This window comes from Pagrus major, chromosome 18, assembly GCF_040436345.1.
Source record: "Pagrus major chromosome 18, Pma_NU_1.0".
NCBI lineage: Eukaryota > Metazoa > Chordata > Actinopteri > Spariformes > Sparidae > Pagrus > Pagrus major.
In genome coordinates this window covers 4,840,286-4,856,503 of record NC_133232.1, presented here as the reverse complement: position 1 = coordinate 4,856,503, position 16,218 = coordinate 4,840,286, and the positions used below count along the sequence as shown (strand labels likewise).

At 40.6% G+C, this 16,218-nt stretch overlaps 1 protein-coding gene across 1 annotated transcript in view; it reads right to left on the bottom strand.

The window, feature by feature from the left end:
• The window catches only part of LOC141013217 (protein NLRC3-like), a 39,293-nt gene extending 24,900 nt beyond the window's left edge, over positions 1-14,393 (bottom strand). Inside the window, exons 1-4 of the mRNA XM_073486841.1 lie at positions 14,269-14,393; positions 14,126-14,181; positions 10,926-11,055; positions 1,969-2,050 (exon numbers count right to left, since the gene is read on the bottom strand). Of these exons, the coding sequence (XP_073342942.1) occupies positions 1,969-2,050; positions 10,926-11,055; positions 14,126-14,181; positions 14,269-14,393 (393 nt within the window). The remainder of the gene's footprint in view (positions 1-1,968; positions 2,051-10,925; positions 11,056-14,125; positions 14,182-14,268) is intronic.
• Positions 14,394-16,218: the final 1,825 nt, after the last annotated feature.

The following is a 16,218-nucleotide window of genomic DNA, read 5'->3' as shown; positions in this document are numbered from 1 at the left end:
TTATGAACACAACAGACGTAAGAGTAGTTGTTGAAGCCCAATTCCAAAAAAGTTAGGACATTGTGTTAAACATATATAAAACAGAATTCAATGATTTCAGAGACAATGTATTTAATGTTGAGCAGGAGTCTCATCAGCCTAATTGACTTTTGCAATGTATGTTTATTTTGAATTTGATGGCAGCAACAGGAAACAAGTTATGACAGGGGCAACTAAAGACTGGGAAAGTTGCTACAAAATGCACCTGTTTGGGTCATTCCACAGGTAAACAGGCTAACTGGTAAAAGGTTACAGTATCATGACTGGGTATAAGTTAGTGGCATCCTTGAGAGGCTCAGTTTTTTACAAGCAATGACAGGGCGAGATTCACCACTTCAAACTGCGTGAACTAACAGTCCAACAGTGCAAGAATGTGAACTCGCAACTGCAGGAATTTATGGATTTCACCATCTACAATCCATGATATCATTACAAGATTCAGAGAATGTGTAGAAATCTCTGGATGTAAGGGGGAAAGGCTGAAAAACCAACACTGAATGTCCGTGACCTTGACCCACTAGACAGCACTACATTAAAAACTGACCTGATTGTATAAAGGATATTATTACACAGGCTAATGAACACTGTCGTCAGTAAGTACAGTTGACCATTTATCAATAACATCAGAAACCTCACTGACTTTAGCCCAAGCTGTGGTCGATGAGTCCACATTTCAATTTGTATTTGTATTTAAATTTGTTGTGTCCTCCAAGATGAAGAGGAAAAGGACCATCCAGACTGTTACCAGCCCAAAGTTCAAAAGCAGCATGTGTGATGGGTTGTGTGTTAGCACCCATGGCATGATGGGTAACTGTCTATTGAAAAGGATTTCACAAATCATTGCATTCTGTATTCCCAAAGGATTCACCACCTTAACGTGGTGGAGAGGTTTGTGTGTCCCAGTGATCCTGGGAGCTTTGTTGTTGGGGGTAATAGCTCCTGGAAGGGTCTCCCAAGGCAACCTGGTCTCAGGGGAGGGACACTAAGAGCAATTTAAGTCAACCCTATGACAGTGAACATAGGGAAAGAGTACCTTGCCCAGTATGGGGAGACTGGGGACTCCTCCTGGAGCAAGACCTGGGAGGGGAACTTACCAGAGAGCATCTGGTGGTCGGGCCTTGATTTGAGGCCCCAGTCCATCGGGTCTTTAACTCCCAGCTTCTTTGGTCAGAAGGTCATTGGTTCCTGTCGTGGTGGCAACCTAAGAACCTGCTGGTGGACACCAGTGGTGAGGGAGGCTGTCAAACTACAGGAGGAGGCCTCTCTTGAAGCAGCAGACAGATCTGGGCAAAAACTCGGGTGAGGGAGGAGTTGGGGCAGGCTATGGAGAAGGACTTTCAGTTGGCCTGAAGAAATTTCTGATAAACCATCTAGCGACTCAGAGAGGTAGAGCGGGGCTTAGTCCCAGTTGTGTTCAGTCGAGGAGGAGAACTGCTGACCTGGACTGGGCATATCATCGGGCAATGGAAGGAGCACTTTGAGGACCTGAACAACAGGTCCACGACCGCGTCCCCTGTACTGTGAGGAGTACTGCGGGAGTAACCAAAATCAAACATGATTCCACTGGGTGTTGGACTGCCAGGGTTGTCCCTTGTCTTCGTCCCTGTTTGTGATATTCATGGACAGGATTTCAAGGCGCAGCCATGCTGAGGAGAGTATTGGTTTCGTCTCTTGCATCTCTGCTTTTTGCAGATGACGTGGTTCTGCTGCCTTTTTTGGTCTGTGACCTCCAGCAGGAACTGCGGTGATTTGCAGCTGAGGGTGAAGTCGTAAAGATGAGGTTCAGCACATGTACATCTGAGGCCATGGTTCCCTGCCAGAAAATGGTGGTTCGCCCCCTCTGGTTTTTGGGTCTTGTTGGATGCATTTGTTTTTTATTTGGCTTTAACACATTGTCCTACCTTTGTCTATAATCAGGGTTGTACATACCATAAATATTGAGTCCAGGTGTGTTTGATGTTGCTGAGTTGCTGATTGACCACTGGAAACATCTGAGCTCTCCTGCTCGACTCTGTGGAGGAATCATGAAGAAATACTAGAGATGCACCGATTGAACAGCCAGGAACCAGAATCAGCCAGTGTTTATCATGACAGGCTATGACCGGTGACCGGTCGATCAGTGTTATCAGTTTCTCTGATGTTACTATTTATATAGTGAATGTGTGTGTGAATGGGTGAATGCGACAAGTGTTGTAAAGCACTTTGAGCGGTCAGTAGACTGGACTTTACCAGAGGCAAAGTGAAACTTCAGGTTCTCCTGAATAACATGATGTATGACACTTGATGCTGACTGATAGAGTGGGGGAGGAAAAATAAGATAAATACAGGAGAGTCAGGCACCCCAGAATCTGTTCCAGGTCTTTGAAGGTTATCTCGCTGTCTGAGAGAAGATGGTGAAAGAAAGCTGCTGCCAGAGAAATTAATTAAAAGTCTCTGTTAATGTTACGTTACTACGACCATCTTCTTGTTCACTTCACAGAAGAGTTGTTCCACACTGTGAAAAGCTGGTTAGCAGCTACGAGTCAGGATAATCATCCAATTAAAATAGTGATTCTGAGCTGTGAAGCTGGAAGTGACCAGTGGAAACACTGAAAACTCAAATATGATGGTATGGTAATCTGACATATTGGGCTATGATACTTGAATATATCAAACATATTCAATAAATCACCATAAGTCAAAGTGTTGCTGACAACATTGAATCAGATGGTTTCCCCTGACATTAACGTGTTGATTGTACTGCTGATCCCACTGTGAATCAACAGTTCAGTCTGAATTTCTGTACAGATTTCAGTTTACTGTGTTGGTTCAGCAGCTTGTCTGGTTTGGGCCGTTCAGCTCTTATTGATCTCTGTAATGCTGTGGACAGCAATGCACAGCTCACACGAGCTAATATGATGCTACTTGTTCATCACTAACTGGTGAGTCACAATAAACTTGAACATCATGAAAATGCTCAGGGGGGAGCGTTCCTCTGTTTATACAGGAGGTTCATTTTAAAAGTCCCAGTGAGAAGTCCATCCAGAGCAAACATATTATAATACAATCATCTTGCATCCAAGTAACATTTCCATTTCTTCCAATATCTGTTGCCCTTCTCTGTATCATATCTCAGGGAAAATGTTAATCTTTCCATATTGTGAATTTCTTTTACTATTTACAGTCCAGGATAGTCGGACACTCAGTGCTCAGCCATTTCCTGGTTATTGCTTTTTTGCTACTTGCTAGTAATATTTGTTATAGATATCTTTCTTGTTTATTCACTCCGGCTGGTATGTTTCCTAGATATATAACGCTGAAATTAAGGTCAAGCTGTAAGTTAATAGTTGATCTAATCACTGTTATTACATCTACCCAGTATGAAGTGATGTTCGGACACACTTGTTCTGGGTTGTTGGTCTGTATGCTTTTAATATTTGGAGTTATGAAGTACCTTAAACATTTTTCCAGGTGAATTCCCTCCACAGATCTGAACTAGAGGTGGTGGACTGTGTCCTACAAATATTAAGCCAATCATCTTCAGATAACTGTATGTTAGCTTCTTTCTCCCATCTTGCTTTTATATAGGTTATAGAAAGACCCCTGTCTAGTTGTAGAGCGGAATAAATCCTGGAAATCAGCTTTCTTTTAGAGTTGTTTTTACATGCATTAGTAAATATCCTGATTAGGCTCATTCCATCCTCTCCATAGGTTTGAATGTTTTTTTCATAATAATGTCTCAGTTGGAGATATCTGAAAAAATCTTTTTTCTCTAGACCATAGGTTTCTGAAAGTTGTTGAAACAACTCTAATCCAGTGTCAGAGGAAATTTTGCAGTATGAGGTGATAGCCAGAGCCAACCAGTGTTTGAATCTGCTGTCCAGTTCAGCTGGTGGGAAGTCCGTATCATATGCTATCCAGCCAAGTGTCCGAACATTTCTCTCAAATTTTGAGCCTCTAAGCTTTAGCTCTAAGCATTTATTAAATTCTGTTCCAAATCCTTCCATTTTGTGTCACATTCCGGATCACACCAACAGACCAGAAAACGCAGCTGTGCTGTCTTGTAGTAATCTTCCAAACAGGGCAAGGCCATGCCACCTTTATCTTTAGGCAACTGTAAAGTCTGAAATCTAATCCGTGGTTTCTGTTTCCCCCAAATAAATGACGATATCCTATTCCATTCGTTAAACTGCTTGGGAGGTACGTCAACTGGCAGGGACTGAAAGAGGAATAAGAGCCTGGGTAGTATATTCATTTTAATTATTTCTATTTGGTTATACATATTCATTGGTAGTAACGACCAGCGACTTAGGTCTGTTTTGATAACTGTTGTAATGTTTGTATAATTATGGTCATAAATAGTAGTTAAATCTTTTGGTATTTGTACTCCTAAATATTTAATTGTATTACCTGTGTTCTTAAGTTAACATGTCCTATAGATGTTCTCATGCGGTCCCTGATTAAAGATCAAGGTTTGGGTTTTGTTTAAATTTAATTTGTAACCAGAATATGAGCCAAAATCTTTAAGAAGTAATAGTAATTTAGGCAGGCTTATTTTGGGGTTAGTAAGGGTCATAAGAATATCATCCTCGTATAAACCGATTTTATGTTCTGTGTTTCCAATCAGAATGGCAGATATATTTTCGTCCTCTCTTATTGCCTGTGCCAACAGCTTAATAAACAAGGCAAAAACTGTCGGACTAAGGGGGCATCCCTGACGACAACCCCTTTTCAGGGACACTGTCTTAGATAAAGATCCGTTTATTTTAATCCTGGCTGTGGGTGAGCAATAGAGGGAGTTCAAAACCTTTATTACTTGATCATTAAATCCAAAATGTTTCAGAACCAAATATAGATAATCCCGGACTGAATCAAAAGCCTTTTTGGTGTCAAGACTAATAATTACAGATTCCATGTTATTATTTCTCGCATGATCAATGAGGCAGAGAGCCCGCCACACATTATCCTGGGTTTGTCTGTTTTTCACAAAACCTGTCTGGTCCGGATCTATCAGGTCTGGTATGATATTTTCCATTCTTTTTGCCAATATTGATGCAAATAATCTATAATACATGTTTAGCACTGATATAGGTCTGTAAGAACTACATTCTGTCTTGTCTTTACCTGCTTTGGGGATTACTGAAATAATTGCTTGTCTCCATGAAAGTGGTGTCTCTCCACCTCTAAGAACGTAGTTAAAATATTCTTTGTATTGGTACCAAGGCCTCCCTGAAGGTTTTATACCATTCTGATGGATAACCATGGGCTCCTGGCATTTTGTTTGCTTTCAGTCTTGATACGGCTTTATTTATTTCTTCCTCTGTTATCTCCTGGGTCATTATTTTATTCTGTTCTGTCCCTACAGATGGTAAATCCAGGGATTCTAGAAAATCTGATACAATTTCCAGCCCAGCTGCCTGTGGTTGAGTGTATAAATTCTTATAGTAAGTTTCAAAGGAGCCTTGGATGTCCTCCAATTTGTAATACATTTTATTAGTCTGGGGGTCTTTAATGTTGTGTATAAATCTCTCTGCCAATTGTTTACGTATCCTCCATGCAAGCAACTTTTTAGATTTTGGACCATTTTCACAAAAATTGTGCTTAATTAATTTAGCTTTTTTTTCTCCAATTGGCTTTCAAATATGTTATTTAGGGTTTGTTTTGTCTCCTGAATTCGATTTAAAACAACATTTTCATTATATTTCATATGTCTAATCTCCAAACATTTTAGTTTTGCAGTCAAATCTTTAATTTCTTTTTCTTTTACTTTCTTCTTCCTGGCTGACCACATTAGAACAGCCTTAGCTGCGTCCCCCAGAGTACTAAGTGATACCGTCCCATTATTATTATACGACATGTAATCTTTTACTCTCAAGTACATCTAGTGTGGATAAGAGAAAAAGGTGAACCGTTTATCAGTCGAGTGCAATTCCCTCCACACATCCATCATACCTATTTCACTGAGCAGTTTTCTTGTGTATAATGCTTCAGGTTTCATGGTTTTTGTTCTGCTTGTGGAGTCTAGAGAAGGATGTAGATGCATGTTAAAGTCCCCTCCACATATCAGCACTCCTGATGTTTCTGTACTCATCAAATTTAATACCTTTTTAATCAGCCTTTTATCATTTCCTGCTGGGCTATATACATTCAGTAACGTGATTTCTCTATTATCAATAGACCCTTTGACCAGCAAGTAACATCCTTATCTGTAATTTGTGAGGAAAACTGGAAGTTTTTTTCCTATTTGAAATTAGTATTGCCACACCTCTTGTATTATTACAATTATTCCTATATATAATATGAGTTTTTAAAACCCATTTTGCGTAGTTTTTCATGCTCTGTGCTTATAAGGTGCGTCTCATGCCAGAAAATTATGTTGTTTCTCTCTTTTCATTTAAGCCATAGCTTTACTTCTGTTTATGGGGTTATTTAGCCCATTAACATTAAGAATGACGACTTAATATCCCTGATGAAGCATTTCAATCAGTGTTCAAATGAGAAGTTTGACCAGGCACTCAAACGTCCTTAGATGACCTGAACAGAAGAACATCTGTCTGTGTAACAAAATAAAACATAACCTGTGAACATAGCATACTTATTGAACATTAATGACTTCCATCTTTGAAGTGTGAACTTAACTTCTAGGATGAGAGGGGAGTCCATTGTGCCACTTGGTATCTCTGACAGGTGTTAAACATCAGAGCAGTGCACATAGAAAACTAAGCATCAGTTCCCAAACATACGGTCAGTTTAATTGAAGCATGTTAGCCATAGGAAAACTTGCCTTATTGTACAGTACCTCTGTCTCACTGAAGATGTGTTTCGTGCAGGGGCCGGCGCCTCACCGTCCCCCGGGATTAATCCTCTTTTCCGCAGGATGTCTTTCGCCTCCTGTGCGCAGTTGTAGACAGTTGGGCCGGCATCGAGGAACACTTTAAGTTTCACCAGGTAGAGGGTCTAGAAGCGGATTTCCCTCTCCCTAAGCACTCACCTGATAGGAGTGTACGACTTTCTTTTTGAGAGAATTTCAGTCTGATAGTCCTGCTCAAAAAACACTCTTCCTCCGTTGATGTGAATCTCTTTCTTTTTCCAGGCAGAGCAGAGCACTAGCTCTTTAGTTGTGAACTCCAGAAAGTAGACAATCACTGACTTTGGGTTAGAGCCTTGTGGCGGTCTGGATCCCAGTGACCGGCGGCTGCGTTGAATGCCAAGAGGGGTGTCGGGGAGGGTCAGCTCTTTTTAAAAAAAAACTTCCAGGAATGCTTTCATATTATCCCCCTCGGCCCCCTCAGGAATACTGTGGATGCGGATGTTATTACTGCGTGAACGTGCCTCCAGGTCCGTTAGCTGGTCTTGGATGGATTTCTGAAGTTCAGGTGTAGCGTGGATGTAGATGTAGGTGAGCATCTCATTAACGTCCGTGTTACACTCTTCCACGTTGGCCACCCTCTGCTCTGTCTCCTCCACTCTTTCTGTTATTTCTTTCAATTCGGAAACAATACCATTTAGTTTTTGGTTTATTTCTCCTCGGAAGTCTCGCTCTTGAGTGTCCCAATTGTTTTGTTGATTTCTTTCTTCACATCCAAACGAACCACCTGTATCTCAGCAATGATGTTAGCTTGAATAGCTTCCATAGCCCCGTATTCAGTTAGTGTTAGCGAGTTAGCACTAGCGCCCATGTCTTCACTTTTCGTCAGGAGAATTGTCCTTTTTGAAGTTTTGTTGCAGTTTTCCTTTGGTCTGCCTTTTGTTCCTCCCTTTCATGTTACACTATCAACTTTTCTAGTAGGTTATCTGGTACTTTTTGTGGGGGGAAATAAGACCATCTGGGAGCCTCCTATTTATGCTGCCACTTGCTCCTGTACCATACCGGAAGTCCCAGTCTGGTTGTTTCTTTTACACAATAAAATGCATTTTTCTTTTTTAGCTTGTTTGACACACCACACATTTTTGAGCTGAGGTAAAGGTGTGCACTGTCTCCTCTTTGAGCTCGGGCTGGAAAAAGTTATCCATAGCATTGAAATGGTATTGCATTAAAATAATCCCCTGATTAGATAAATGAAATGACCAGTCAAACACTTCTGTAAAATAAGTGATTGCATAAGTATTCACCCCCTTCAAGTCAGTATTCAGTAGATGCATCTTTGGCCTCATTCACAGCACTGAGTCTGTGTGGATTGGTCTCAATCGGGCCTGCACATCTGGACTCAATTTTACTCCATTCTTCTCTGCAAAACTGCTCAAGCCCTGTCAGGTTGCACAGGGATCGGGTGTGAACAGCCCTTTTTCAAGTCCAGCCACAAATTCTCTATTTGGCTTTGACTTGGCCACTCCGGAACATTAACCTTGTTGTCTTTAAACCATGTAGCTTTAGCTGTATGCTTCGGATCATTGTCTTGCTGGAAAATAAATCTTCTCCCAATTCGTAGTTCTCTTGCAGACTGAATCAGATTGTCTTCCAGGATTTCCCTATAATTTGCTGCATTCATTTTACCCTCTACCTTTACAAGCCTTCCAGGGCCTGCTGAGAAGCATCCCAACAGCATGATGCTGCCACCACCATGCTTCACGATGGAGATGGTGCATTTGTGATGATGTGCCCACCAAACATAGCGTCTAGTCTGATGGCCAAAAAATTTCATCAGACCAAAGAACCTTCTTCCAGTTGACCTTGGAGTCTCTCCCACATGCCTTTGGGTGAATTCTAGTGGAGAGCTAATGAGGTTTCTTCAACAGTGGCTTTCTCTTGTCCACTCTCCCATCAAGCTTTGACTCGTGAAGAACCCGGGCAACAGTTCTTGTATACAGAGTCTCTCCCAGCTCAGCTGCTGAAGCTTTTAACTCCTTCAGAGTAGTCACAGTTGTCTTGGTGGCCTCCCTCACTAGTCTCCTTCTTGCATGGTTTCTCAGTTTGTGAGGATGGCCTGCTCTAGGCAGATTTACACATGTGCCATATTCCTTCCATTTTTAATGATGGATTTAACTGAACTCTGGGGGATCGTCAGTGACTTGGAAATGTTTTTGTATCCATCCCCTGACTTATACTTTTCAATAACCATTTCAAAGAGGTGCTTGGAGTGTTCTTTTGTCTTCATGGTGTAATTGAAGCCATAATACTAATTAAGCAGTGACTGGACCTTCAGACACAGGTGTCTTCATACAACAATCACTTGAGACACATTCACTGCACTCCATTTCACCAATTGTGAGACTACTAGCATAATTGGCTGGACCTCTGTTGAATTAGGTCTGTTAATTTAAAGGGGGTGAATACTTATGTAATCACCTATTTTACATTATATATTTTTAATTAATTGACTACTTTGTAGAAATCTGTTTTCAGCTTGGCATTGAAGAGCTTTCTTTGTAAAAGTTTTGTTTTGCATATTTCTTGTATATTGACCATGATTCCAATTATAAAAGCAATAACATGGGAAAACAATTAAAGGGGTGAATACTTTTTATATGCACTCTATTTCAGGATTTATTTAGGTTACTCTTGTAACTATCTGGTTAACAACGAAATATGTGTGTGTATAGGTGGTGCAAGACTTATCGTACCACACAGTAAGTAATTATAAAATCAACTGCTGAGGGAACCCCACTCTGTCCTTGAGGGATTCTCTGGGTCTGAAAGGAGTAGCTTCATTACCCCATTTTTAACCCTAACCTGAGATTCATCCACATAACACATCGATCACTACCAGAGTGAAACCATCAATATGTGAAACCACAAACAAACCAAATGAGTTTCAGTCATGAACTCAAGTTCTAAACCACAACAATAAACCACATTAGTTCATCAGTGTCAAATCACAACTTTAACTTTCATCAGTTCAATTTTTAATCAATTTAAATCCTCACTCTGAATTGAGTTTAATTTAGTTTGAGTCAGAGTTCCTGTCAGACGCACATTGGGAGAGGAGCCAACAAAATAACTTAGATTGGGACATACAAAATACAACCCAGTTAAATAAAAGTTTTACAGCTTTCTTCTTGTCTTCAATTCAGGAAAATACAAAAGTCACAAATGAACAAAGTCAAAATCAATCAAAGATGTCAAGTCAGAGCAAATAGCAAAGACAGAACAGCCTCTTCCAAAAATGTTCCAAAATACCTCCTGACTTCCTCTCTGTCAATCTTTTTATACTTTAATTCACAAAAAAAGGTTCACACGTTCATTTCCATGACGTCTCTAAAGGTTACAAGTTCAATTTAAAGAAAGAACATTCATCTCGGCAAGCACACTTCAAACTTCCTCTGCACATCTCCCTCTTTTTCCAACAGCTTATGTTTTGAACAGGTGTTACAACTGCAGCACTATGGAAAACGCGAAATACATTAAAACCACAACAGCTTCAGCTCAGCTCGCTTGATTCTAGGCAAGTAAGGTTGTGGTCATAGCAGTGTGGAACAAAAGGTTGTGTCCCCAATTGACCGCAAGTTATATTAAATTTGCCTCATCAAAAGTTCAGATTCAATGTTTAGAGTTAGAGATTAGTTTTTGATGTTGGTTTTCTTCTGCCACAGTAATCAGATTACTTAACAACATTCTTCTCTGCATCGACAGAGTCCTCAAATCAACAGTAGAAAATGATGAATTGATGGAGGAACTCTGTGGAATCAGGGTTAGCCTTCGTTAGCAGATAGCATCTGTTAGCCTCAGTGAAATGTCTTTTATACTCATGCAGTCATCAGACAACAGTCAGAACGAGTGTGTGGAGGAAAAATTAAACTGGAGAGCAGAGCTGCAGACTGGTTATACTGGGCAGCTTTCAGATGTGACAATATAAATGTGAGTGAAGAAGAATGATGCTGAAAACAAACTGACAGCTTTAAAAAACTTCTCTGGATAATTAACAGTTAAAACATGAATCAGTCACATTTTAATGATATTAACAGCTTACCTCTGTGCAGCAGAGGGCTGTTCTCCTTTAAATTCAATGTAGCGATCAGTTGACCAGTCACTCTTAAAGGACACACAGCTGGGCTCAGGTCCCGGTCCAGGTCCAGGTCCAGGTCTAGGTCCAGCAGAGTCTGGTCTCCTATAGATCCTGTTTGACAGAGAGGAAGACCACCAGAGATTGAAATTCTCTTTTTATTCTTCAGACACAGAAGCTGCTGGAGAAACTAGCAGCCATCAACAAGAAAAGGATCAACACACCAGAGTTCAATAAAACATGAGGCTGAATGATTTCAGTCTGTGGATCATCGCTTCATTTTCTCAGCAAATATTGAACCAAACCAGAACAAAGTCACTGATTTACTGAATCCTGTCAAACAAGAGGTAAAAAACAGTCCTTCAAGACACACAGCTGGGTTCAGAACCAGGTTCTAGTTCCAGTTCAGCAGAATCTGGGTCTCGTTTATAAAAGTTGCATACTTACGTCACAGGGCCTGAAAAAGGCGTACGCCACTTTCTACACAAAACTTGTGATGTGTAAAAACAAAGTTGAAGGAAGAGCTGAGTAAACTAAACTGTAAGTTAACTCTGACCCATGCCTACACACATTTCTTTTTTTGTGACACTTGTGTGTAACGCTCTATGCACAGACTTTATCTGTCCTCACACTGCTGGAGGAAGACTTGACTGAAAGACTTAACAAGTGCTTTGTAACCTCCACCTCATCCTCAAACACCTTGTTGTTCTGTGGCAGAAACATTCCTTTATTATCGTCTTCTTCTCAGTTGATCTTCACTGATCAGCGGCTCATTTCATACATTAACATTCATCAGGCGCTTCGCATCGACCAATTCAATTCAATTCAATTCAACAGGCTTTATTGGCATGAATGTGTTATACAATATTGCCAAAGCAAAGGATTACAGAAAAAAGAATACATAGATAATTAATAATTAATAATAATTAAAAAATAAATAAATAAAAATAAAAAGAAGAAAGGAAAATGTATGTGTGTGTGTGTGTGTGTGTGTGTGTGTGTGTGTGTGTTGATGTTGGTGGTGTGTGTGTGTCTGTGTGTGTGTGTGTGTTGATGTTGGTGATATACAGTCATGGAAAAAATTATTAGACCACCCTTGTTTTCTTCAATTTCTTGTTCATTTTAATACCTGGTACCACTAAAGGTATAATACAATGAACACGACAAAAAATGCAGCTGATCACATAATACTTTATGTCCTATTTGACATTCTTAAGCTTAATTGTATTCCCAGGGTATATAAGAGGCCATTTCATGTCATAAGCAGCACTGCACATGCAAAGGCTTAGAGTGGTTTCCTGCTTACATTCAAGCCATAGCACAACTCAGAAGTTGTCAGCTCTCACATAATGCCTAAAACAAAAGAATTATGTGAAGCCACAAAGGCAGCCATCTTGGCACTGCTGGAAATTGGCATGAGTGAGAGACAGGTAGCAAAAAAACTAAAGATCTCCAAGACAGCTGTTCATTACAACAAGAAAAAACAAGCCGAACACGGCACTACCAAATTGCTACCTGGCCGCGGCAGGAAACGTCTCTCTACCCCACGAGATGACCGTGCACTCGTCCGTTCCTGTGTCAGGAATCGTCGTCAGACCTCCAGGGACCTTAAAAATGAGTGGGCACTGTCGAGAAATGTGACTTGTTCGGCAAGGACAGTTCGAAACCGACTTGTTGAAGCTGGTCTGAAGTCACACAGAGCACGGAAGAAGCCCTTCATCAACGAAAGGCACAGGAAGGCCCGGTTACTCTTTGCTAGGGATCACAAGGATTGGACTGTTGATGATTGGGCTAAGGTTCTCTTCAGTGATGAATCCAATTTTGAGTTGATGCCCACTCCAGCTAACTTACTGGTTAGGAGGAGGCCTGGAGAAGCCTACAAACCAGACTGTCTTGCCCCTACAGTAAAACATGGGGGTGGATCAGTGATGATCTGGGGTTGTTTCAGTATGAGTGGAACAGGGCAAATGCAATTGTGTGAAGGGCGAATGAACCAGGTCATGTACAGGGCTACTCTTGAAAACAGTCTTCTTCCATCAGCTGGAAAACTCTTTCCTGCCTCGAATGACTGGATTTTCCAACGAGACAATGCCCCTTGCCACACAGCAAGGTCAGTTAAAGCCTGGATGGAGAACCACAACATTCGCACCATGCCTTGGCCTGCTCAATCACCAGATCTGAATCCAGTTGAAAACCTATGGAAAATCATCAAACTCAAAATGGAGAACCACAAGCCCAAAAACAAAGCAAATTTGTTTGAATTTGTGCAACAGGAATGGGCTGCTGTGACAGCAGAACAATGTCAGAAGCTGGTGGAGAGCATGCCAAGACGCATGGCTTCAGTCATCAAAAACAATGGTTACGCAATCAAGTACTAACTCCTGTGTGTATCATGTGTTTAAAGCAAACAGAAAAGAAAACATGGAATGCTTAAAAGCAGTGTTTTTGGCAGTACAGTGCCATAGCTATTGATGTAAGAACTTAAGTGATTTTGGTTACTATCAAGAAAACCATGGAAAATGGCTAGATATCAGCTCTTAAATTAAACTCTTACGAGCTATTTTTGTTGTTATCATTATATTTGTCCAAACAAATGTGCCTTTAGTTGAACCAGGCATTAAAATGAACAAGAAATTGAAGAAAACAAGGGTGGTCTAATAATTTTTTCCATGACTGTATATGATAATCATGATAATCATCAACCATCTATGGTTGAATGTGGGTGTAGAGATATTAGCAGATAGCATCTGTTAGCCTCGGTGAAATGTGTTTTATACTCATGCACTCATCAAACAACAGTCACAACGAGTGTGTGGAGGAAAAATTAAACTGGAGAGCAGAGCTGTGGACTGGTTACACTGGGCAGCTTTCAGATGTGACAATATAAATGTGAGTGAAGAAGAACGATGCTGAAAACAAACTGACAGCTTTAAAAAACTTCTCTGGATAATTAACAGTTAAAACATGAATCAGTCACATTTTAATGATATTAACAGCTTACCTCTTTGCAGCAGAGGGCTGTTCTCCTTTAAATTCAATGAGGCGCTTCTTTGAGTTGTCACTCTTAAAGGACACACAGCTGGGCTCAGGTCCCGGTCCAGGTCCAGGTCCAGGTCCCTGTCCATGTCGACGTCCAACTTCACTTCCACGTCCACGTCCACGTCCACGTCCACGTCCACGTCCACGTCCACGTCCAGCAGAGTCTGGTCTTTGCTGGTCTGGCCTTTAACACAACACGCACAGAGCTTTGAGTGTGAATAATGATGGTGGAGTGATGTGAGTGGTGGACAGGTAGAGATGGTGGTCTCACCTCTGAGCTTCATGCTCCACACACAGACTGGTTTTAGAGGGAGGGACTCTCTCCTCTCTGTCCTCACACTGATTCATGCTGCTCAGCTCACACACACTGTCGTCTGCAGAGGAAACACAGATCATTCATCTGCACATCAACTCAATATTAGATACAGTCACGGGCAAAAGTTTCCATCACTCATAAAGAACATGTTCATCGTGTCAGTGTTCAGTTGATTCCTACAGCTCTCATGTTTCTGTCATCAATGAGCGCAACACAAACTACTTTGTCTCAAAAACATTCATGAAGTTTGGTTCCGTCATTTCATTTATTATAGGTCTTCTGAACATGTGATCATAAATATACAGACAGTAAGTTGAACAATCAGTTCAGGTGATTATAGAAAGTTGTGAATCAAATGTTCTTTGTAGCATCTTAACTTCTTCTGACTGATTCTGATTGATAACAGCTGATCATTTTAATAGGACTTGTTTGATACAGCCATTAGACTCAGACACAAACATTACAATGGGTAAGTGTAAGGAGCTCAGCATTGATCTGATGGAGCACATTATTCATTTGAACAAGTCAGGAAAGTCACTTGGAGCCATTTCAAAGCAGTTAGAGGTCCCAAGATCAACTGTACAACCAACTATCCCCTGCTGCTGAGAGAAAACTGATTTTTGATTCATTCATTCATCCTTTATTTAAATCTCAAAAAATCATTGAGGGCAGGCCCTCATTATAGATGATGTCGAGAGCACATATAAAAAACAGAATAGGTGCAAAAATATGATAAACAGAAACAACAAACATAATCACATAGCGAATAAACAGAATGGGTACATAAAAATGATAACAGATAAGAAGCAATATGACAGAACACAAATAAAATGGAAGAAAGTGCTTGAAAAATGATAAACTGCAGCAAACAAACATAACAAAACACAAATAAAACAGAGTTGCATAAAAGATAAATGGCAGACAACCATACAGGACGGCACGTAGTTAAAATCAGTTCCATTCAAATGCTGAGTAGTTTGAAATCAAAGTCTTAAACTGACTGTAAGGGTTGGCCGAGTAGCCAGACACATGGGAATGGAGTCGCAGGCAAAGTTCAGCAGTCAAAGTGTATTTTCTTTACAGCAGTGGAGTCCCGTGCGGTTATTTACAGTGAAAATAGGCCAAAATGAAGAAAAACAAACAAGGGACACTAAATTAACTAGTAGGTAGGAAAATACAAAAGAAAGAATACAAATGAATTACTTCAGAAAAAAAGAACTCTAACTACACTTTTGGCTATGCCTCAAATGGACCCAAGGCAGGAGCTGTGGTCTCTAGCTGTGTGTGTGGTTCTCTCCTCGCTGGTATGGCTCACTAAAAATACATTTTAGTTCGTTTTAAAATGTGTTTCTTTAAAAACAGGCGTTTTAACAACCTAAACCCTAAACAGAAACAAAACAACCCCCCCACTCTACCACACTTGGTCTCCTCCTCTGGGAACCCCTCTACTTAATCAGATGGACCACTCCAGATTGAGTTTGGTAGGAGGCAACGGTTTCTGGGAAGGTGGAAAGCGGGTGATTCGGATGTTTTTGTGACTGGATCAGAATGGGAAATTGTAGTGGATTGTCGGAGGATGAGGAGACGGAGTGGGAAAAGAGTTCGAGCAGGAAAGATGGAGGAGGGAGAGGGATAGCAGAAATAGCCAGACAACAAAAAAAGAGTATTAGAGGAGGATGAGGAAGGAAGAGATGTCAGGAAAAGGATAATGATGGAAGAATTTAAGATCATTCTTAAATTTAAAGTGGGCAGTGAGATAACATCGGTTAGTCCAATCACTCTAAAAGCTGGATTGAGAAAGGCGATTGGAGAAATAGAGATGGTGAAGATATTACGTGATGGCAGTCTGTTGGTAAAATGCAAGAATACTGAGCAGAGAAATAAAACAATGAAACTGCAATCAGT